The sequence below is a fragment of the Hippocampus guttulatus genome, chromosome 4, assembly GCF_054856545.1.
Source record: "Hippocampus guttulatus isolate MCC_2025c chromosome 4, RoL_Hgut_1.0, whole genome shotgun sequence".
Classification (NCBI taxonomy): domain Eukaryota; kingdom Metazoa; phylum Chordata; class Actinopteri; order Syngnathiformes; family Syngnathidae; genus Hippocampus; species Hippocampus guttulatus.
In genome coordinates, this window is record NC_141264.1 from 9083188 (window position 1) to 9108751 (window position 25564).

A 25564-nucleotide genomic window follows, 5' to 3' on the forward strand; every position below is an offset into this window, starting at 1 on the left:
AGTGGTGATTATGAGCACGTAACGTAATGTGCATACCTGTCAACTCATACGGTTTAGCCATAGTTCATACGGATTTTGTGGTGAATCTTACGTATGTGGCCGTATCGCACAAATCATACGGATTCTGAAATTTTCCGTTTTTTTTTTCTTCCCCTAACAGGTAGTTCCATTTGCTTTTGCCCAGAATGGTGCTAGTCTACTCGAATGCTTTCATTTCCGGCAACTTTCCAAAAAAGTAACGCAGGAATACAACTCTGAACACAGTAATGCTACTAAGTAGAATGATGATTAAACATTAACCAGACATTGTATTATGGAGATCTACAATAAATATCATTGAAAATTTCGTGGGGTTTTTTCTGCCGTTATTTTGACATATAAAATGCTTTGGTATGTTATAAGGATTTTTTTGCTCTTTATAAGGATTTTTTTGGTAGTTTATACAGGTTGGCACTCCGAAAAGTTGACAGGTATGAATGTGCGTTCTTCAACACACACTCAAACAGACAACTACTTTGTGAGCTCTGCGCAAGATTATGAAACAAAGATGATACCAAAAGCATAGTTAACTACTGACTAATTGAAGGAAGAAGGATACAAGCAAGACTTTGAAGGATATTTAGCATCAGGCGGGATACACCCTGAATTGGTTGCCAGGCATTCACAAGGCACACATAGACGAACAACCATTCGCGCTCACACTCACACCTAGGGACAGATTACAGTGTTCCATTGTCCTGCAACACGTGTTTTTGGAATGGAGGAAACTGGAGTACCTGGAGAAAACACACGCAGCCACGCGGAGAACATGCAAACTCCACACAGGAAGGCCAGAGCCGGAATCGAACCCTGCACCCCTGCACTTTGAGGCCGGCGTGCTAAACATTCCTCCACCATGCCGCCCCTACAAGAATACTTATTTTCCCAAATTAAAAAAAATAAAACATTTATTTATTTCATTGGATAATAGAGATGTCATTTATTTAGGTACATTTTAGAATATGGAAATAATATCCATAGTACAATATGCAACACCCATAATCGTATATTGCATGTTTTACCAGTATCATGCACACCTACTTTAAATATATTGAAGACAAAGAAAAACCTTGCAGTGCTAATGTTTGAGTATCATTTCATAATCTCGAGGCTGGTCTGTGTGCTATCTTTTTTGGGTAATCAAAATATGGTCAACCAACTATACTGTACTGTATTATCAGCAGATCAAAAGCTACAGATTTTGTGTTTGGTGCTGTTTCTCATAATATTTGGTATACAATATTAATGTGCCGATGGGGGGCGTGAAGGCAGTAGTGATCGTGGTGGGGGGCATTATGTTATATCTGTACATTGTCGCTTTCACGCGTTCAGTTTAATTAACTGCATTAGTTTCCGGGCAGATTTGCCCCATCCAATATGGAAGACGCGCTGATGGCGGATAAGGACAAATCGAGGCGATAATGCGTATACAGTAGGTCTTTGGCCAGGGTCCTGAAATGACCTACTGTGAGCTCTCCGCCTGTCGAATTGTCTAAAAAGTAATTAATGTGAAATTCAATCACATACTACAACAATAAAACACTTGCGCCTTTTACTACTATTTCTTTTCTTAAACTCTATGATTAGACAAGAAAAGACAATATTCGACTCTCTGAAATGTAAACATTTTGATCAGGCACCTTTACGTCTCTCCGAATGAGGACATCAACATGGCGGCCTCCTTGCGTCTGGGTCGTCAAGGAATCTTTTTCGGCCTGAAATTATCGAACATTCACAAATCTTTGAGGAGTACGCAGTCACTTCAGGAGAAAGCCAGGCACTTCTTTCACTCTCCATGGGTCTTCGGTGAGTATTGCCATGTGCAGTTTTGTCCATAACGACAGGTTGGGGACTCTTGGCATTTAGCTCGAGCGGTTTTATGCGCAATAAGGTTATTTTACAATTTTATAACATCATTTCAGTACAGTAATAATCATTCGGAGAAAAGGTTTGATTTTTAGTCTCACTTCAGTGACCATAACCGACACTTTAACGTGTCCTCGCAGGCTAAAGTATTAATAAGTAAATGTCAACAATGCGTACACGTTTCGCCTCCAATGGAATTATAATTGATGAACTTATTTTTGTTTATTGTGACCAAAAAACACAAAAACAAAACAACAATGCAAGCGGCCTGGTGATCCAGTGTAGCGTGTCGACCTCACAGTGCAGAGATGCAGGGTTCGATTCCGGTTCCGGCCACCCTGAGTGGAGTTTTCATGTTCTCCCTGTGCCTTGCGTGCGTTTTCTCCGGGTACTCCTGTTTCCTCCCACATTCCAAAAACATGCATGACAGGGTAATGGAACACTCTATATTGTCCCTAGGCGTGAGTGTGAGCGTGGATATTTGTTCGTCTCTGTGTGCCCTGCGATTGGCTGGCAACCGGTTCAGGGTGTCCGCCGCCTACTGCCCGAAGACAGCTGGGATAGGCTACAGCATCCCCTGTGACCCTTGTGAGGATATCGCGGATCGGAAAATGGATGGATGGATGGAAAAACAACGCAAGGGGGAATCTTAAGACAGCCAGTGTTAGACTTGTTATTGGAAGTTGCGTGCGTGTCGGCGTGTTAGACTTGTTATTGGAAGTTGCGTGCGTGTCGGCGGACATTCCGACTGTTGCCTCAGACATCAGACATCAAATTTTACGTCTGATATGAAGTGTTTTTTTTTTTTGGAAATGCCCCAATACCAAAAGTATTCTACATATCTGATTTGTTGCAGGAAATGTTAGAGAGGCTGTGTTTTGAAATGAGTACGATAGTGACCTATGAATAAGTCATGTTGCAAGCAGAAATTAAAAAGTATACCAGTAATTACCATCCACCAGCAACCCCCCCCCCCCCCCCCCCCTCCGGACTGGGCCCCAAATTCCTGTCAGCGCTATTGCGGTTCTTGTGGTTCGAACAACTCCCTGGCAACTCGTATAAATTAAATTTATAATTGTGCAGTATCTCATTATGTCCAGCAGATGCCAGCAGAATAACACATTAAATGTGATGCTCTGCTGGCACAATAGAAAATGGTTGTCCCAAACAAAGTAAACTTTATTCCTTAAAAAAAATTGAAATAATTATAATAATGTCATTATTATTTTGTATTATTTATTCTTATTTATACTGCACATTCCAAACACAGTGACATGTGATTCAGCCATCATCTTTGACATAACATTCCATAAAATTACAAATAAAAAGTAACATTTCCAACAATTTTAGAAGAAGGCTAAATGATAGACATGAGTTTTAGGAAGACATTTGAAAGTAGTTACCTAGCTGGCCTGCATAAGATCTCCACTAACACAGTTCCATGTCCAACAGCAACTGGACCAGGCATATTATCTTTCCTTTTTTGATTCACAAAAAAAAAAACCAACAACAACAAAAAAAACCTATATTTTTTATTTGTTCTGAGAATCTTTGAATCTGCATGTGCTGACCCACGTGTATGTAGGGGTCCAGTGTTTAAGATGCATTGTAGTCATCTTTTTTTCTTTTTTTTTTACATTGCGGTCTGAAGTTTCAAAGAAGTATTTCTGCATTAGCTTCAAGTGCCTGTTAAATGCTGTGTTCAGTAATGCTGTTATGATCTTTGTGCCCGGTAGGTGTCGCCCCGCTAAACGTGCAAATGCCTGCTCTCTCACCAACCATGGAGGAGGGAAACATTGTCAAATGGCTAAAGAAAGAAGGTAAAAGGAATTTACAAATATTACCACCATCCCAAATTTTAATGTGTCATATAACGTTAGCGTATTGTATACTTATTCAGCGTGTTGTTTTCTATTTTTTTTTAAATTGCCTTTCAAGATGACATGTCTGTTCTAGGGGTTGGATTTTATCACATAAATTTCTCCCCAAAATGCGACTTACGTATGGGGGTTTTTTTTGTTCTTTATTATGCATTTTATGGCTGGTGCGACTTATACTCAGGAGCGACTTATAGTCCGGAAAATACGGTACCGAAATGAACTTTATGAATGTTATTGCATGATTTTATTAACTGATAGTTTTTAATTTGATGACAGGATCAAATTGATGATTTCGCACAATAATTAGGAAATAGATAAAAACCAATATGCAACACTTTATTTCTTTGAATTGTAGCCAATGCTCACATGTTGATTGACATACAGTATCACTTCTACAACATTGCTCAGAAATCACAATGTACCATAATTGGTGAGCTATTTTTAGAACAGGGCCTCGTGCGACTCATGTGGTCTTTGGTTGCTGCCTGGTGCTCGGGGGCATCATTTTGATGACCCCTGTTATCGATAGTACATTTCAATTAAAGTACCGGTAGTGTTGTTAGTATTTGTTGCTGGACCACTAATATGATATAAAAAGATTTTATTTATTGATTTATTTATTTTTGCTTGCATTTAAACCACTGCTGCACTAGATTTGTAGCCATTCCAAAAGGTATTATGTTGGGACACTATCAAAAAAAAAAAAGGGAAAAATAAAACAATTGAGACAAGTTGGATGCACTCCCTTTTTTTAACTTCTTAATCCATTGCTGAGGTACATGTATCGGATCGGACCTGATCGCAAGTGCCTGGGACTTGGGCGTCAAAAATTGTGATCTGGACAGCTGTAATCTAAATATGTAGTCATACTGTTCATTGATGTCAAATACAGCTCAGATGGCAATTTGTAGGAAAAAGATAAATATATATTTTTTCTCACTCTCTACTTATATATGAAATTTCGATTTTCAGGTAACATGCTGTCATGAACCAATAAATTGTCACACCGTTATTTGTCACATAGATTCATTTTCTTTTGCTCGTAGATTTAAATAATTGTAATTGAAAAAATTGTTTAAATTCATTTTTCACACTCTTCAGAACTAACATTCTTTGTCCCTGTTATTCATCCATTTTTTTTTAAATTGAGCTCTCACAATGTTTAGAATAAAAAGTTCAATTTAGATCATAGGCGGCCCGGTAGTCCAGTGGTTAGCACGTCGACTTCACAGTGCAGAGGTACCAGGTTCAATTCCAGCTCCGGCCTCCCTGTGTGGAGTTTGCATGTTCTCCCCGGGCCTGCGTGGGTTTTCTCCGGGTGCTCCGGTTTCCTCCCACATTCCAAAAACATGCATGGCTGATTGAATGCTCTAAATTGTCCCTAGGTGTGAATGTGAGCGTGGATGGTTGTTCGTCTCTGTGTGCCCTGCGATTGGCTGGCAACCGATTCAGGGTGTCCCCTGCCTACTGCCCGAAGACAGCTGGGATAGGCTCCAGCACCCCCCGCGACCCTAGTGAGGATCAAGCGGTTCGGAAAATGGATGGATGGATGAATTTAGATCATATATTTATGCATGTGTTTTACCATTGCAGGTGAGGCAGTGGCAGCAGGCGATGCCCTTTGTGAAATTGAGACTGACAAAGCTGTCGTTACGATGGAATCTAATGATGACGGTATCTTGGCAAAGATCGTGGTGAGAAAAAAAAAATGCCAAAATTAAACGTAATACTATATGCATTTTCTATTTACTGTCAGACAAGATTTTTTGTTTTTAATTGTGTCGTTAAAATGGTTCTTTTGTGACATTTTTATTTGGCTTTCCCTGCACAGTAACAGTTACATAAAAGGATTTTCTTTCGTGGTAGACATTTCTCTAGGTCCATTCCCCACTGTAATGTTAGGTGTTTGAATTTTTAATAGGCTTTCAAAGATGGAGCAATTAGTTGTCTTCTTGACCTCTCCACGATACCCAAATTATGTGCTGCAGTACAAATATAATTTGACTACCTTGTTTCCCGATCTGATTGATAGGGTCGGAAATGGGGGCCAATCGTTTGGTATCAGTTAAAAAAAAAAAAACATTTTTTACTTTTTCTAATTTTAAGTAAAATGTTTTAGTCCTTGATTTGAACCACTGATGATTTATTCACATATAAAATGGAATCGTCGTGGGATACCCTCATTCACAAAGTGAATCGGGTGATGAAGAGAATTTGGATGCAGTCTTCTCTTTCTTCTTCATTGCATTTCATTGCAGAGGTATTGATTGGGACTAGATATCAGCAGATACTCAATATCAAGTGACTTGGGAAAAACTATGAGCACGACAGCCTTAAATTTAATATTTCCGTGCATGGGAGAGAATGGACTATTCACCTTCACACACTGAAGACAGACCCCTTTTCTAAGTGACACAAGGTGCCTGAGCTAATGAGAATGTCGATAAGATAAGAAAACCTTTTTTTGTCTCACAATGGAGAAATTCCCCATTTACAGCAGCATGTCCTGGGTACGACGTTAAACTGCATCCAACTGGTCCTCCAGGTTGGGGGTTGGGCGTGAGGTTAACAACCTCACCCTGTAAAACAAAACCTGTTACAGAAATGACGAGAGGAAGCCATTCCGGTAAACCACGGCGAAGAAGAGACGGCACATCCTTGGATGTATCTATGACGGGGCTGGGTGAAATCCAGCAGGAAGCCCGACCCCTGATGACCCCGATCTTTGGAACCAAAACCAACACCAGAGTAGGCACCTGGAATGTGCGCACAATGTTCCAGTCTGGTCGCATGGACCAGGTGCTGAAGAATATGAGGGACTATCGCCTGGACATCTTAGGCGTTAGTGAAATGAGGTGGACGGGGCAAGGGCGTCTCGTGGTTGATGGAGCAACTTTTCTGTACTCTGGGAAGCAAGACCACCATTCCCATGGAGTCGGCATCATCCTCTCCAATAGTGCAGCAAAAGCATTGATTGGATGGAAGCCGGTGAATGAACGGATTATTACAGCAAGGCTCTACACCAGATATGCCAAAGTAACCATCGTACAAGTCTATGCCCCAACCGAAGCTGCCTCAGCGGACGATAAAGACACCTTCTACAACCAGCTCCAGACCGTGCTTGAGGAAATCCCCAGACATGACATCAAAATGCTGATTGGAGACTTCAACGCAAAACTGGATAATGACAGAAGGGGCCTGAATGCCACAGTTGGACCACATGGGTCTGCAGGCTCCACGAACGACAACGGGGAGAGACTGTTGATGCTAACCAGTACCAACGGCCTCAGCATTGGCAACACCTTTTTTGAGCACAAGCGGATCCACAAAGTAACCTGGGTTTCACCTGGTGGCGGGACCCAGAACGAACTGGACTACATCTGCATCAACACAAGGTGGCGCTCGTCATTGCTCGACGTTCGCTCCCACAGAGGTGCAGATGTGGGTTCAGACCACTTCCTTGTGGTGAGTAAAATCAAGCTGAAGCTGAAGAAGGTGAAAAAGGTGCAGCCCAAGAGACCTTACGCAGTGGACAAGCTAAAGGATAACAACATCTCAGAAAGCTTCTGTGAGGAGTTGAGTAGGAAGCTCAAGGTATCACAACACCTTGCAAACATTGAGGAGCAGTGGAGTATGTTCTCTTGTGCCATTGCTGAAACTGCAGAAGCAGTTATCAGCAGAAAGAGGGGTACCAACAAAGAGAGATGGATAACAGACAACACCTGGAAGTTGATTGATGAAAGGAAAGTGGCCAAGATAAAAAGAGAACAAAAGAGGAGGCTCCGGAGCTGGAGGATGGAAGACGAGGAGTACAGGCGCTTGGACAGGGCAGTGAAGAAGAGTTGCAGGAAGGATAAAAGACAGTGGCTAGAAGAGAAAGCAAGAGAGGCACAGGAAGCAGCCGAGAACAACAACACGACGACCCTATACAAGATCGTGCGGGAGCTAACCAACTCCAGGAGCAGCTCTAGCGTGCCAATCAGGAGCAAGGATGGCAGGACACCTCTAAGCGACGAGGAGCAAGAAGCAAGATGGCTGGAACACTTCACGGAGGTTCTCAACCAACCAATGCCTCCCGTGCTCTTCAATTTCGATCAAGAGACACCAGCTCCAGCTCTAAATATTACATCGAAAGAGATATCCGAGACTGAGGTTGCCAAAGCAATCAAGGGCCTTAAGAACAACAAGGCACCGGGACTCGATGAGGTAGCTGCCGAGATGTTGAAACACGGCCAAGACGCTTTTGTGGAGAGCCTTACCCACCTGTTCAACCTGATTTGGCATGCTGAAGAGGTTCCTGCCGACTGGAGACGTGGGGTCATTGTCACGCTTCCTAAGAAGGGAAACCTCGCAGACTGCAATAACTGGCGGGGCATTACACTGCTGTCAATCCCCAGCAAGGTATTCTGCAGTGTCCTGCTACATCGCCTTAAAGATGAAGTGGATAACATCTTGAGGGAAGAGCAAGCCGGTTTCAGGAAGGGAAGGTCTTGCGCCGAACAGATCTTTACCCTTCGAAACATCATAGAGCAGTGCCAAGAACTTCAGACACCACTCATGATCAACTATATCGATTTCAAGAAAGCCTTCGACAGCATCCACCGGGAGTCACTGTGGCAGATCGTCCAGCTGTATGGTGTACCCCTCAAGTACATCAACATCTTCAGGTCATTGTACCACAACTCAACCTGTTGTGTCAAAACCAACAGTGGCACAACTGATGATTTTGACATTGTCACTGGTGTAAGACAGGGTTGCATTCTGTCACCCCTACTCTTCATCATCATAATTGACTTTGTGATGAGGAAGTCCATCACAGGGGAAAAAGTTGGTATCAAGTGGGGAGGGAGCAGACTAGCTGACCTGGAATTTGCAGATGATTTGGCTCTGTTAAGTCACACCCAGCCCGCACTCCAGGAGTTGACCAACAATCTGCATGAGCACGGAGTTAAGGTCGGTTTACGAATTAGCCAGGAAAAGACCAAGGCCATGGCCGTCGGACAGCACCAACACCTTCAACCACTCACTCTACACCAACATGACATAGAGTACATTGACAGCTTCACATATCTTGGGAGTAACATCTCAAATACAGGTGGTGTGGAGAAAGACGTCAACAGTAGACTTGGTAAAGCTGCGGGAGTGTTCCAACGCCTCCGCAACATCTGGTCATCGAAAGCCATCACTACGACCACCAAGCTACGCCTCTATATGTCAGTGGTTATCCCAACAGCGATTTACGCCTGTGAGACATGGATGAAGACAGCCAACATTACCAACAAGTTAGATGTCTTTCATCGGCGTTGCCTGAGATCCATCCTGAGGATCTCATGGAGAGACCACATCACCAACGAGGAGGTGATGAAGAGGGCAGGAGTGGCTGAACTGTCAGACATTGTCTCTGAAAGGAGAAGGAAAATGATCGGCCACGTACTCCGGCTGCCAAGAGAGAGACCGGCAAGTGTGGCCATGGACTGGATGCCAGAGGGTGGAAAGAGGAAGAGAGGTAGGCCAAAGAAGACGTGGAGACAGACTGCCAAAGAAGACCTCAGTGAGATGGGTGTCAGCTGGCATGGAGCAAGAAGGGTCGCCAGTGACCGGAACAAATGGAGGAGGCTCGTCGCCCAATGTTCCAAATAGGAGCGGGCGGAACTAACTAACTAACTAACTAACAGCAGCAAAATGATGAAAGGGAGAAGTAGAAGAACAAGAAGTATATAAATATATATACATTATAAAATATAAATATAAGCATGTTAAAAATGGGTGAATGAGGGTGAGTCCAGGTTTTCAGGTCTGTCTATTCAATAGCCTGTTAGATGTTTGCAACCTGAGCCATTTTGAACATCATGTTGCTATAAACTGCAGCCTTGTGATTCAAATAAAGGTTTGCACCTAATTTAAACCACTGGTCTTTTTGGTTTTCTTTCTTTTCCTTTTCCACATTCCCTTACACCCATCTTCCTTTGCTACTGTAGGGATGGTAGTTTCCATAGCAACCACTGAATAATTGGGGATAGGGGCTTGAGAGCTGAGGCAGGCAGAGAAACGTGGCCTGTATAAACCCCTCTGGATGAAAATGCAATGTGTTGTGGAGAAAGCCACCAACTAGAAGCATTGCATGTCCAATGTGGGACCTTTTTTTATTTTTATTTTTTTAATTTGATAGATTTTTCTTAGTTGAACCATAGATTGTGTTAAATATTCATCTCTAACTGTGCTTTCGTAAGGTCCTAACTGTTGTTGTTTATTTAAAATGGATATTGACGACCATACCATTTGGTCGAATGATTATGAAGATTGCAATTGGCATAGAACTCCAAAGTGGTTATGTATCAGTGACATTTACCAATATCCAACCATGGCTCTTGGGAACCTGGGTTAGGCTGAATCGATCGCTTGTGCTGCGGCCACAGATTATTAAATCTCATCATGCTGTTAGAGCATTCTTCTACTCTACCATGACCCAAGCATTTTAATCTTGAATCTCTACCATGACCCAAGCATTTTAATCTTGAATCTGCTTTGGGTACAATCAATCACACAGGTTTGTAATGACACCGAAATACAAAGCTTCCCTGCGTTCACTTGAACTGTTCATGCCATTATGTGACTGCAATGACTATATTTGTTAACTGTTGCCAAAATTTGCTTGACTTTCATTTACCACCCAACAAACTGAATGGCTACGTAGAGGGGAAGTCATGTCCAACATTTTCTTCACAATAATATCTTATATGCGCCCCTACTCATGTAAACATGATATTCAGATTAATACTATGTTTGTGGAATAGAATTTAAGCAGAAAAATCCACACATTTTTGTCTTTCTCTGGGAGAAGGCATTTTGCCACTTGCTGTTGAGTGAAAATGACATCACAGTGACTAAGGGCTCATCTTGAGAAAGCCACATAACTGAACCCAGAAAACATGCTAAATTGTCTCTCGGTGTGACTGTGACTGTGACTGTGAATGGTTGTTGTTTGTCCATGCGTGCCCTGCGATTGGCTGGCAACCAGTTCAGGGTCTCCCCCGCCTACTGCCCAAGGACAGCTGGGATAGGCCGCGAGCCTATCCCAGCTGACCCCCCGCTGCCCTTTTATAGGATAAAGCGGATTGGAAAATGGATGGCTGGATGGATATAGATGTACATATGAATGAAACCAAAGATTAAAACTTTGTTCAGGCTCAAGAATTAAAAAAAAAAAAAAGTAATTAAAAAAAATCTGTGAAAGAGTAACAGTGGTACTGTATAGCAAGGATTACACATGAAGATATGTATATATGTATGTGTGTATATATACATATATATATATATATATATATGTATATGTATATATATATATATATATGTATGTATACATATATGTATAATACGTTAATGTGGATATGTTTGTGTGTGTAAATGTATATATACATGTATATACACACAAACACACACACACAAATATATCTATATATATAGATATATATATAGATATATATCCAGCATTACCGGCTGGATAGCTCAGTTGGTAATGCATCGGTTTGGCGTACGGGAGACGGTGGTTCAAATCCCGCTTGGGGCAAAAATGAGCACATAACACCATCCAGTGTGGATCCTTGGGCAAGATCCTTCACGCTAATGCCTACCTCATACAATGATGAGAGACAATAAAACGAATGACATGCCGGCTCAGACGTCGCCCGGCCAAACAAGGTCTGCGTCAGGTGCTGGGGAACCAGAGCACCTTGATGAAAAATGGGCTACTGGAACAAAGCGGAGATGGGCGAGATGCGATAACATGGCTCTGTTGGAATGCTACTACTCAAGCAACCCTAATCAGAGGGGTTACATGCAGAGAATGTGGGCTAAATGGCTACTTCGAAACCCAAGTTTCCAAAAGTAAATTATAGAATTGGTTATTCTATAATTGTTATAACTGTTTTATAATATTTTTCGTAGCGATTAGCCTATAGATCTAATGACCAACTTGCCTCGGAATTGTGCCTCCCATAGTATCTCGCTCTCATGTTCTGTGCCTTCGTCACAGGTGAGTTTAGTGATACGCCCTTCGGACAATTCATACGGAAAATCAGACATTAAATGTCGTAATTTGTAGTCCTTTGTGAGTTTTTTTTCGCCGCCATTTCAAATTTTCATCCACGCGATTCCTCAGTTTGCGGACTAAAATAGCAACTCGCATGCGCACATGACGTTATCTGCTCCGTCCCCCGCAACACTGAAAACAAAACAAAACAAAAGTAAATTAGAAGAGACACACTCACACCACACCACAAACTCACATACAGGCACAGTGAAATCGCGTTGATCACACAGGAGAGATTTGATCGCGTACAGTCAACTCGTGTGCCGTGACATTTATGGTTGAACGATTTTTCGGTACCGTCAAAATGATGCCACGGAAACGACACGCTACCGGTAATGATCGTTACCGTGAAATCCTCAGGCCTGTCATAGTTTTTTTTGTTTTGTTTTGTTTTGACTGAGAAATTTCCTTGCGTCCCAAAAGCGCACATTATTTGTAACTGTGCGTCCTGCGGGAAAATTGTGCGTCTAGGATGCGGGACGCAGAGGTAACGAGATGGCTGCAGTCATGAACGCCTCTCAAGTTGAACGGACGCCTCTCGAGTTGAATGGAAGGAGCGTAGCACCATCTAGTGGAGGCATTGTAGATTGCGTCTTATAATGCGAAGCGTCCAATGATTAAAAAAAAAATACAAAATAGCCATTCATTGAAGGTGCGCCTCATAATCCAGTGTGTCTTTTAGTGCGGAAAATACGGTATATCTTTATATATGTGTGTGTGTGTATGTACATCTATGTCTATGTATAAATAAATAAATATATATATTTATATTTATATATATGTATATATATATAAACCGTTCACGTTGCTTCATGTATTAAACGTTAGCACTGAATAGTCATCATAACGAACAACAATATGTTTCAGCAAACAGTATTTGACTATTTTAACGGTACCCTGTATTTTACAAGTCTGCAAAAAGCAGATTTGTAAACTTTCTCCCTACTTCAACCATTTGGCACCACAGACTTTGCAAATTTCTTTTACGCTGTATTGACGGACAACAAGAGACAGTTCACAAAAGGAATACCTTTTGAAAACTGATCAAGTGCATCCAGCAGTCTATTACGCATGGCCTTTCATTTCGACTGAACCAGGATTGATTGATTGACCATGTCCAGTAGACCGTGGAGAGAGTTGTAAATGCCACAGTGTATTTAGATTAGCTCTTAACAGGATCTTGAATCAGTGGTGACAGAAAGCATACTCGTTACACTACACAACAGCCAATTATATATCAGTCTCGTGTTTCAATTACAGTGAGCTACAGCATAGCATGCATTGTTATTCTTCACTTTCTTTCTTTTTGATGAACATGTTTATGTTAATGTGCTACCATTTTATTGAGAACAAAAATACTTATAACTCCCTCATTTCAGATTGAGGAGGGAAGTCGCAACGTACGCCTGGGAACTCTTATTGCTGTTATGGTGGAAGAGGGACAGGACTGGAGACAGGTTGAGATTCCCTCTCCATCTGCACCTCCACCTGCTACCCATGAAACTATTGCCACTGGTGTGTCTCCTCCTGCTTCTTCACCAGCTCCTCCAAAAACAGTCCCAATAGGATCGTAAGTGCCATCGAATGGTGTTGTCACAATACCAGCAATCCGACTTTGATACGATACCTGCATGCATATACAGTACCCTAAATGCTGATACTGAAACAATGTCACGGTAAAACTTTAAAATAAGTAGAACACAGTGGAATAATTGCTGACAGTTCAACAGCTTAAAATTCTGCAATTTATAAGGATGCTAATTAAAATACATTTAATGAAATGAATATAATATACAGTACAATCATTGAGGGAGGTCTTTTTTTTTATTGTACTTGTATTACATCACCAATTATTTATTGATTAGTCTAGGCAATTACCTTGTCACCCTCATAATACAGCATCTACGTTCTCAGCTGTTTTTACCGTTGAAAGGTAAACCTCCTGAATTTCAGAAAGCCTGTCTGCCCTTGTTCACACAATAGGCACTATCTGCCACCATTTGCTGAGTGTTATGCAAACATTTTGCAGTGAGCCACGTGACACATAAAGATTTGAAAGTTGGCATCAACTTGTTGAAAATGGATTGGGGTAAAAAAAAAAAAGGATCATTTTGATTTCGAGTCACAGGAGTATAATTACCGTATTTTCACGACCATTTGGCGCACCGTGTTGTTGGGCGCAGTCTCAGTAAGGGGTGCTATTTCTGTATTTGACACATACACAAAACACACTGTATTATTGGGCGCAGCCAGGCATGGTAAAACATACGCCAGCTTAAACATACGGCATGCATGCACGCACGCTAAAAACACGTTTTTAAAAAGGCAACGGAAGCAAAACTGAGTTCGGTTGTACTTTATTTCACCATTTTACAATGTACTCACACGGCTGGTACCTGCTAGGGGCATGCCTTTAGCGTCCTCTTACACGCCCGCCCTTCACTCATTGGCGACTGGTACCTGCGAGGGGCGTGCCTTTAGCGTCCGCTTACACGCCCACCCTTCACTCATTGGCGGACTTCCGCATGCCTGTCGTCACTCACTCCGCCTTTTCTCTATATAAACAGCGTGTCGGCCAGAGGTGCTCTCAGTCAGGCTTTGGAACTCGGCGCATACACTAGACACTCCGCATTATAAGGCGTCCTGTCCATTTTGGAGAAAATTTAAGACTTTTAATGGCGCCTTATAGTCGTGAAAATACGGTAGCTTATTAGGTAGCAAATCTCCATCAGAGACTTGTATTAAAGGAATAATTTGACACAAAATAACGAGGGCCATGAAATAAAAGATTTTGGTCTAACAGCAACTTGTCTTCATGGCTCATTTTTTTTAGGTTACGACTAAGCCCAGCAGCAAGACACATCCTGGACACTCATGGCGTTGATCCAAAATTGGCCACACCGACGGGACCAAGAGGACTAATCACTAAAGAGTGGGTTTGAGTAGAGACATTGTCTGTACATTCATGCCGAACGTAAAATCTTAAGCCTTAAGGGGGCACTAGGCTCTGGCGACTGGTCTGAGTTTATCCAGGGTGGAATTTCCAACTTCCCTCAGTTCTTCCACAAGCACATACTCCTATCAGTAAGGAAACAAGGCATTTGTGTTTTACAGGAAATGTAAGAATGCACGAACAAGGGAGGGGCAAAACCGCTATGGGGCCTAGACTACATGGTGAGGTCAGAGGCAGCTGATCCATACAAAAGGGTGGATGCATGTGGGTACAATGGACCCTGCTGGACTGAATTGGAAATGGAACTCTTCAAATAATCTTGCATGGTTTTGAACAGAAATTGTTCTGCTTCATGTTTTTAATTGTATAAATCCTGTGTACTCAGAGCAATAACATACCGGCTCTCACCATTTTGTCATGCCTGCCTTTTGTATACTGTAGGAAAGAATAGTATGGTGTTGTACATATCGAGACCATCACCAGTGGTTGACTAATTAGTAACATCAAAAATGATTGACTTCAACAAAGCTTTGGTTGTTTCATGCAAATAAATATTCCTACCATGCACTTTCATACGCAGTAGTTGAGCGTGACACTAAACATAAAACTTGTTGATTGTCCTCTATATTTAAGTAAGCTCCTTGAATGTGGCAGGTCAGTATCGGCCTGCTTATTAAAATAATCAGACAAATGGAAATAGTTTTTTTCCCCATGTTTCCCGATGAACCGGCAATGATAATAATCGCATCATGAAAGTAAGAAATGCACAAACAATGCTGCACCTCTGAGGTAGGGGCTGTGGGGTTAGTGCCTTGCCCAAAGATACATTGGTGGTGCTCAGATAGCAGAGTGGCATCTCTTGAGCAGCTCATTGTCTGCAGCGCTACTCGAACCGTGATCCTGCTATTGCCGTTTCTAATCTTTTTGTTCTATTTTGGTTCCAACAGAGATGCATTAAATGTTTTGAAGTTGACCCCGAAGCCAAAAACGACACCCATTATTGCTCCTCCTTCTCCGGGTCCTGCCCCAGTCGCAGCAGCTATCCCACCACCACCCGGCAGCAGACCCAACATTCCTCCTCTTTCTGTCCCGGGAAATCCAGGCACACCGGTGGGTTTTAAATTACACATACCTGTCAAAAGTACTGATTGAATTTTTACCAATTTGCGGTTGAGTGTTTCTTTGAGATACAGAAGCTGAGAAGAATGCTTGTTGTTATGTTACCACTTTGGGTGTGCTCATCATTTCATTGACCGTGGCTTTGTGCCTGAATGATACCCACCTTCAGTACACTGGACGTGGGCTTCCCCACGTCACTGCACTCCCAGAATACGCCCACTTTTGCTCACATGACCGGGGCTTTGCCATGCGACAGCGTGCACTCGGAATCGACCTGCTTTCGAAATAGTCACACATGAATAGCAGCTGGGAACAAGGATTTTGTCCACAAAAAATGTAAAAAAAAGACACATGTAATGAACAGCAAGCTCACTAGAGAATGTTTGTTCCTAATGTGACGCTGTGGGCATAGTGCAACACGGATTTTAGGGAAAGCAGAACTTGTATGCATTGCTAACATTTTAGCGAACACAGCTGTTGTTGCTAAATCTTTGCCAATGTCAGACACATTTGACTTGGTTTCAATATCCATTCTATTTTAAGACATAAATCTGTTAAACATAACCTTTGTATGTAATATAATGGGTTACAATTAATCTAAATCAATGACTGTTCAGACTTACCATCAATTTACTGTAACAGGGTGTCAATTACTTTGTAATAACCTGGTCCATGTTATAGTTGATGACCGTTGGGTTATGTCAGCATTAGACTGCACACCATTCTTGTTGTTGCCTTATTTCCCAATTGATTCCCCTAAAGTGCTATTTTCCATGCGTGCAGTAATTCACAGACTCTTGACTTCTACAATGTTATTCCTCAGGGCACTTTCACAGAGCATCCAGCCTCCAATGTCCGCCGCGTGATCGCTCAAAGGCTAACACAGTCCAAAACCACCATCCCCCACGCTTACGCCTCTGTTGACTGTGATATGGCTGCAGTAATGAAGCTCCGTGAAGACTTGGCCAATGGTAAACAAAACACGGCTGTACACTTATGCTGTATCTTATGTCACCTCTGTATAATAACATATTTTAGCTTTAGTTGACAATATCATCATTATTAATTGTTGTCCTTGATGAGAATTTCAAGAGTTTCACATGACAACTCATTTGACAAAAAGATCAGTCAGTAGCACTGGAGAGAAACACTGGTACATAACTACTTGGTCACGCTTGTTGGAACTCTCATTCCACGCATCGCGCAAACATGTTTTGCCAATGAAAATGGAAGGTGCTTGTCAAACTGATTGAAATGGATTTGGATGTACGTAATGGAAACCTCCAAGAGTTAAGAAAAAAAAAGAAATTCCGCTGAAAAAAGAATCGTCAAATTTTGTATCTGTTTTCTGCAAGTGTATATTGTAGTCGGTATGTCATTATGTTGGCACACTCAGTACAGAGTACTGTGAATAAATTTTTCCAGTGTCCTCAACAAAACATTGACTGCCAGTAACGTCATAAAAATATAAAACAAAGTTAAAGAACTGTTTTTTTTGGGGGGGGGAACGGCTGGTGAATGAATGAAGTCCTTTCTTTCCAAGCATGTGATGACTTTCAACGAATAAATTTGTCGGTTTCAGTTGCCACATCCTCTTAAGCTGTTTTCACTGTTTAGCAACTAAGTTTAATTCAAGAGTTTGTTTTGTATTTGTGTCTCTCATGTGTTTTTGATAGTCGCTCCTTTTGTCACTTTCTTGGACACCAGCCAAGCAGAATGGAACCCTGAGAGCTTAGGCAGCCCCCCTCATCAGCTGTCTGGCTATCATTGTGTCTCATTGATATGACTCACACATTCTGTTGTTTCTTTGTTGTTTCAGACCAGATCAAAGTTTCTGTTAATGATTTCATCATCAAGGCAGCTGCTGTTACGCTTAAAGTAAGTGTTACTCATTGATTTTACTTTTAACTTGTCATATTTTAAGTTCGTTAAGCGTGTTTACACGTGGATAGTCAGTGTCATAAAGACAAAAAAAAATTGTGCCGACGAGCTACAGTGCCAGGAACAGGGATTTTGTCTTTTTTTTTTTGCACAGTTTCCCCACTTAGTTTAAGATCATCAAACAAATTGAAGCATCATAGATAAGACAAATAAACATAAAATATAGTTTTTAAATGGAGATTTAATTTATATTTATCATTGTAAAAAAGAATTTTGTATATATTGTTGGAGGATGATCAAACAGGGGGAAGCGTGTTGTTGTCGACACGGCGGGATCCCTTGACCGTTCTCCACTTCCCCAGGTCCTCCGCGTGTTCGTTTGATTCGGGCTGAGTTGATGTGCAAAAGTCAGAGGCTGGAAATGGAGAAGTTCTTGCAAGATGTTTTACTGAACGTTCAGGGCACAACACGAATCGATTCGGGCTCCTGTGAGTCTCAGATTTCATCAGGAAGCCCCGAGCAACTACAGTCACACATACATATAGGCATAGTATGTTAATTATATTAATTAGGGGCGGGCAGTCCTTCCCCTCATGTAAAAATCAGAAACAAAGAAAGGTCAATGCAGTTCGATCTTGGCATTTTGACAAAGTACAGACCATATCTGCTGGTCCACAAATCTTGAGATTAGGGTTCCTCTTCGAAGGCACTTGACAGCCTTCAGGGACTTTTACGAGGTGGAGGAGGCAAGAAAACCCTCGGGGGGCTGTTAATTAATCAAGTGAAAATAGAATCTAAACTTCACACTACATTCTTTGTTTCAAGTACTTCAGCAGATGTTCAGGACAGAGACTAGTGTCAAAGTCGACCTGTCTATGATACAAAGTTTTAAGCTAAACATATATAGGTGATATCTTCAATATCAAGTCAAGTACAACTTTGTCAAATGTGCAACATTCAGCACAGATGAAATGTCTTCCCTCTCAAGACAACATGCAGCAAGAGGAGCCGCTGTGGGTGCCCGTGCCGCCATCAAAGGAAACGTTAACATAAAATGACAAAATAATACAAGACAAGACATTAGACGTAGACAATCGTGCAATCTTAACCACTTTCCTGCATACACTTTGTTGTCTGAAGCAGTTATAGATGAAAGAGGAGCGAATCAAAGTGTACTTTTCACCAGTGGATCAAAGACGTCAATCTGAAATGTGCACGTCTGCTACAAGCTAAACTTGAAAGCAACAAGAAGCTGTCGAATCCATTAACGAAAAAGAGATTGGCTCTCTTCTCCTGTCCCATGTAAATCCGCTTCAATTCGAAGCCGCGACTCACAGTTCCACACACATATACTGTATATATATATTGTGTGTGTGTGTGTGTGTGTGTGTGTGTGTTTTGTTTTGTTTTTGGGGGCGGGGGGTCAAGGCTTCCTAGCCCTGTGTGGAAAATGCATTTCCCTCCTTGTTAAGTCATGAATTAACTATGGCTAATCACATTTTTGGGAAAGCTGAGTTCTTTTTCACTGACCACACCAAAACCCGATTACCTTCAGGTCCGTTCAATCAAGAAATAAAAACAAAAGATATGCGCTGCCCATCTCTAATGTTTAACGGCCGTGTCCGAGGGGAGAGTGAGAGAAATCGCACCGTTGCAAGACTTTCTATGGAACATAATGTCCTTATTGCAATAACGGGAGCCCACTTTTACACAAAACAAGACATCTGGTATGACATTTTTGTCTTTATCTATGGCTGTTTTCTCCTTCCTCACCTCGACCCTTTTTGGGACAACTCTTACTTGCATGCTATCTTGATTCTTTGTTTGCAGTGAAAATTATGACAGCTAAAACTGTTAGTAAGATAAGAGAACTTCGCTTTCCACAAAAAATGTGCCTGAAATAGGGTTGAACAATTAATTGCATTTGCAATATACTGTAATCATGACTTTCTAAAACGCTACTTTCGAATCGCAAATGCTGCGATTTGATTGGTCATGAGTTTATTGAGTGGAGGGGTTGAGGCGTGGGCGTTCACAGAAGACAAAACTGTAACACGCCGACTTTCAGTGAAGTTTCGGTCTCATGAGACGTTGAGGTCATTATTTAACGTGTTTGATATATTTTGCCTTGCCAGGTTAAAAAAAAGGACGATTTACGTGTTTTGTGTATTTTGTGTAATTTTGGCTGCCATCATATGTTGGAGAGTATGTGGGGTTTACTCCCCAACCACGAAACTCAATGACTTGTGCTGTGTCATACAATGACAGCCTAATTAATTTGATTTTGCCGGCTCCTGAATAAGCAATCACAATTTAATATGCTTTTGGGATGGCATTGTTTTGATGTTGGTAGGCATGTGATGTGATGGCAATAAAAACTGAGATTAAGGTCAACCGAAAAGTCATGAGGATGAGTCAAGGCAGCTGTCACTCGACCATGCGTTGTGAGGGCCAACTTCAACATAAAAGCCTATTTAGGCTATTGTATTGACAACCATGTGTTTTCAGCGCCCCCAGCCATGTATTTTTCCGTCCATCTTTCCAAGTGTTAAAACATTAAAAACTTCACAAGTAGCCATTCTGTTCGAATACAATTCCAGTTTGTGCTTCATCTGTAAGTTTGTGTTTGTGATGACAAGGAGGGGCAGGTTCAGTTACTTGCGCGTTTGGTTCGTACACATTCAAAGTATTTGCAAACACATTCAAACATATTTTTAAATTTGTAAGGGCACTACAAATAAAAAAACCCCACTAAATTAACATTGATGATTTTGTCAGGCTTGTTGTGTGTGCAAAGTTTAATTAGTTTTACATAGAGTAGCTTTCTTTCACACTGTTGTTACAGTGAAACTCCTCTACAACGAAATCATGTTTGCAGCAAGAAATTTTTCACAACAGGGTTTTTTTCTTACACAAGAGAACGTGGCCTATCCCATATCTTATACAACTTATTTTGTCCACCAACAAAGGACCTTCAAAAGGCATATTAGGGCAAGCATGTGTTGGGTAAGCATATAGTATTTCTTTTCCAAGTTCTCTGACCAACTACAGTAGAGCCCCATTATCTTTCCGCTTTCAACAAAAAGAAGGCTAATAAACATTCAATGTAGGTTCTCCATAAACAATGGATGGTAAATGGCGAGGGGGGGAGTGAAAAGCAAACAAACAAAATAACAATTTTGAAAGAATATAGATTCAAATTCCTAGAATATGCAAATCTGTGTGTACCAAACGGTAAGTATCCGGGGGGACTGTGTTCTGTAGAGCTTTCCATGTTTTTCAAAGGTCCTCCATTTCCAGTCCCATTCCTTTTGTACTATTTTACTTCCAGCCAAATGGAGATGAAATGGGTCGACTGACAATTTGATTGCCATTAACTTTGTGATGATAGGAGCTACCAGATGTGAACGTGACATGGTCAGATGACGGACCTCGAGCACTTGACTCTATTCACATTTCAATTGCTGTTGCAACTGACAAAGGCCTCATTACACCCATCATCAGAGATGCTGCAAACAAAGGAGTTCATGAGATTTCTACGAACGCAAAGGTAAAAGTCTGAATCTGAATCACTGCTCTGTTCGCTTATTACCTACAGTCATTGTCACTATCGACATTGATCTTTGTATGATTGCGTTAGGTGTCTTGACTCCCTAGTCTTGAGAGTTTCTTGCCAGTGCGGCATTCGGCCATGCACATTGGACAGTGTCATTCCAATTGTCCATTTAGATTTGTTTAGCATGATTTGTTTTTTTGTGTTTTTGCCTTTGTCTGGTCTTTTTTCCGTACAGACTAACACCTAACAAATCAGTTATTTTGGTCACAGGCAACCGCATGGTCCAGGATTTTTGAAAAAACACAATACTCCGCTGTCGGGAAATATCCATGCATCCATATTCACTACCGTGTGTCCAGTTCAGGGTCGCAGGGTGCTGGAAAGACAGATCTCACCCTGAACTGGTCACCGGTTGCAGCGCACATATAGACAACTATCGGAGCTCACATTCACACCTTCACTGAGTGGAAAGTGAGCACACGCTGCCTCAGGCGAATGTACCAATACACTATCCGTGACTTGAGTGAAGAAACATTTTGGAAGGTTTTTGTTTTTTAATATTTCATACCAAATATAACACTTAGCCACTGGCGTTCTGGAGGCATGTCATAGAACAAAATATATATTTTTAACAACATCTTGCATGCCTTTAACTTGACAGCTGTAGTACTGGTACAGCAGTAATTTCAAGTCAAGGAATCTTCAAAAAAAAAAAAGACTTAACAGTTGGTGCACATAATTCTTCCATTCGAGGCAATCCCATGGGCACACTCATTTTCATGCATTGTGATGTCTCCACAGTTACTCTACTCAGTCACGCTTTGCCATCAAACCCAGGCCACAGTCATGTGTTTGTTTTGTTTGCGAGATGCCTCATCATGTGGGTCATTGTCGGTTCCATTTCCTCATTTCAGCAAGATACAAGCTGATGGTTTCCATTTGTGTCAAAGCCTGCTATTAGACAATTTTTTATACTTGGAACACCATGTTCCTGTTTGTGGGTATATTTTTTGTGTGTTTTTGTTTTTAAGGAGATATGTGAAACAGGTTTTCTGTTATGATTCTTTAGGTAGACCTACAATTATAATTCTTTATCGTGAAGCAACATTTTAGCTATGGTTATTATTTCGTATTCACTATTATTGCCAAGAAAAAGGCTATTATTTTGTTATTGTGTGTACTTTGTGAGGCCACTTCTAGCACCACCATCGGATAAATAGTTGACCGATGTCTTATATACAGCTAAAAATGACAAATAATGTATGCTTCATAGGCATTGGCCCAAAAGGCTCGAGATGGAAAACTCTTACCCGAAGAGTACCAGGGAGGCTCATTCAGGTAAAACAAAGACAAAGAAAACAACATGACAATGCCAAATGTATTTTCTGTGTATCTAATCCTGTGTTTTATGCACTCATCATGTTTTAAATTCTTGAGTTTGAGAGTTATTGCACGGCAATTCACCGAGCGGGTTTAATACAAAGGTCAAGTAAAGAAAAAATAGGTCATCATATTTGATGTGATTTGTCAAATTTGAATCTATAGTGCATGCTCCAACTGCACTATCGTCACAGTGTTGTATTGCACTTTGTCAAATACGCTGATATCCCCCCACCTACCCCCACCCATCAAAATGAGCACTGGTACACGCATGCTACCGAGAAGGCACAACCATCAAGCACAGTTTTTTTTTTCCTCCTCTCAAATGCCACAGCCAAAACACTGAAAACAGTCCACAGCAGGTCCTCGAACAAAAAACAACTAACACCATATGACAATACAAATGACAAAAGCAACAAAAAACAGCATCGCTCTTGAAGATGACTGCCAGCTCATGGCGCCATCATTGTCATTCATATCTGGTTGCGTATTATTCTGTGTACTGATACACAGTACAGTGCTTGAAGGGAAAGTCAACCCAATAATGTTATTTACAACAGTACGTTCTCTGTAGCCCCACTCGCCAAGACATTTGACTATTGAGTTTGTGGAAAATGAATAAAGCAGCAAAAATCCATCCGTTTCTGTCCAACCCAGGGGGCGGCCATTTTGACAGTTGCTCTCGACTGAAAATTACATTAGAGTGGCTCAGGGCTCAAATAACGACTAATCAAGGCTCAACTTGCAAACGTCACATGACCAACCTCAGAAAGCAGATGGTACAATCAGATGGTACTGATAGTGATACTGATACTGATACTGATACTGATACTGGTAATTGCGAAATTTACAATCAGTACCATCGGATGATGGTACTGATCGTAAATTTAGCAATTTCTTTCCCTTTTTTCTTTCTACACTAACTATATGAAGTGTCAAATAAGTGTGTGCTCATACTTATGCACTATTGGAATAAAAAAGAGTACACATACGATTGTGTGTGCGTGTACACATTCGTTTGTGTGTGTGTGTGTGTGTGTTTACATCTGAGATCAAATTTGCTATAGTGAAAACCCCCCTGTTGTGAAAAATTTCTTGCTGCAAACATGATTTCGTTGTAGAGGAGTTTCACTGTATTCTTTAAATCTCACATTAAAGCCCTTTGTCATTCTTTGCTTTTCAACTCAGTATGATACCGGTGTTTTAGTGTTGTTTTTAAATTGTTTTAATGACTTTGTCTTGTGTTCAATGCATTCTCTGATATGAAATTGATAGTTTTTGTTTTTTTGTGTTTTTTTTATTCACTATTGCATGTATTTCTCCATCTTCTACACTTCGCTCAGTATATCCAACCTGGGGATGTTTGGCATCAGCGGCTTCAGTGCTGTGATCAACCCTCCGCAGGCTTGCATCCTCGCCGTTGGGACCTCCCGGTCTGAATTAAGTCTGTGTGAGGACAACCAGACCCTGCGTACCCAACAGCTGATGACCGTCACCTTGTCAAGTGACGGGCGGCTTGTTGATGATGAACTTGCCTCGCGATTTCTTGAAAGATTTCGCACCAACCTAGAGGAACCTCAGCGCATGGCTTTAGCCTAAAATATGCAGACTGCTAATTACGTGGATAAATCAAAGGCACACTTATGTGACAAAGCCTGCCCTCTGCCTCATTACTCTTCGAGCAACTATTAGTAGAGTAGGTGCAGGGTCTCTTTTGTGGTCGTTGGCATTCACCGGGCTTTGTGATGGCAGCATCAAATTGAGCTTCTGTTAGTTATTGAGGAAAATTTGTAACTGCTACTTTAAGTAGTGCTTCATCACACCACTTGTGTTTGTGTATACCTCTTCGGACAGGATACTTAAAGCTGTCAGTTGTAATGTGTCTGTGCACTGTTAAAATCAATCAATGTAATATAAATAGTATTATCATTTAAATGTCCATCATTTAAATTTCTAATATTTATTGCACCCACTTGAGACGTTTCCTGTTACATTCAGAATTCAATAATTTAATGTTGAGAAAAAACTAAATCACATTATAGTTATCAAGTTAATTCTCAAGTCCCCATGTGAACATATTGCAATCAGTTTGAAACGAGTTGCTGTACCCTGCAAATAAAAAGGCCATTTATGGACTATTAATATATGTTGGGGACTCATTTCACTATGTGTTTACAACATGTCAGTTTAGCACACACTAACAGCGCAACCACAGATGTGTTTGTGTGTTTTAATTAGAATACAGAGTATGCGTCAAGGAGAATAATTTCATAGAGGCCAATTAGGATAATTTCCTGTGGCAAACATACTGGTCAGCCTGCACCAGCAGATGTTTATATATGCCCCAAGTGCACTGAACAGCTGTCCTGTCCAGATCTGTATCAGTAGGTGGCGTGGTGCTTATTTGATTCCATCCCAAGTTGGGCATCACTGTGATACCAGGCTAGGCCATGTTTTGGTTGCATAAAACAAGAGTGACTGGTTAATGATGATGATTATTACCACTGGTTTTGAGAAAATCTGTTTGATCTCTACCATTCTACCCTGAACGCCCAACACTTCACACACTGCATGCATATTTGCTCTTTGTTTATTGTGGTCAGATCAGAATGCACAAATGAAAAATCATGTGTTGAAAAGCATGGCAAACATTAAGATTTGAGTCCCAAACACGCAAGAGAGCAGAATTTTTGATGAAATCTGACTGAACTAAATTGCTTTCAAAGATAGCTAACCTATTGTCTGTTCAAAAGGAAAGAAATGGCTTTTTACCTCAAGCCACCCATCGAGATCTTTTCTTT

At 41.2% G+C, this 25564-nt stretch overlaps 1 protein-coding gene across 1 annotated transcript; it reads left to right on the forward strand.

Moving 5' to 3' along the window:
- The first annotated feature begins 1671 nt into the window (after window positions 1–1671).
- Window positions 1672–24909, forward strand: pdhx (pyruvate dehydrogenase complex component X). The gene is made up of 11 exons (XM_086109622.1): window positions 1672–1845; window positions 3642–3725; window positions 5379–5479; window positions 13254–13444; window positions 14708–14806; window positions 15775–15937; window positions 16770–16917; window positions 17766–17824; window positions 21219–21377; window positions 22657–22721; window positions 24107–24909. The coding sequence occupies exons 1-11, from the start codon at window positions 1710–1712 to the stop codon at window positions 24360–24362; spliced, it is 1461 nt and encodes a 486-aa protein (XP_085965748.1). The 5' UTR covers window positions 1672–1709; the 3' UTR covers window positions 24363–24909.
- The last annotated feature ends 655 nt before the right edge of the window (window positions 24910–25564 follow it).

What these genes read in the sequence shown, in the direction of transcription:
- pdhx (XM_086109622.1), top strand. Translation starts at nt 1,710, where the DNA reads ATGGCGGCCTCCTTGCGTCTGGGTCGTCAAGGAATCTTTTTCGGCCTG. An exon ending in TCACTCTCCATGGGTCTTCG is followed by an intron (nt 1,846 to 3,641) that starts GTGAGTATTGCC and finishes TGTGCCCGGTAG; the next exon opens with GTGTCGCCCCGCTAAACGTG. An exon ending in GTATCTTGGCAAAGATCGTG is followed by an intron (nt 5,480 to 13,253) that starts GTGAGAAAAAAA and finishes CCCTCATTTCAG; the next exon opens with ATTGAGGAGGGAAGTCGCAA.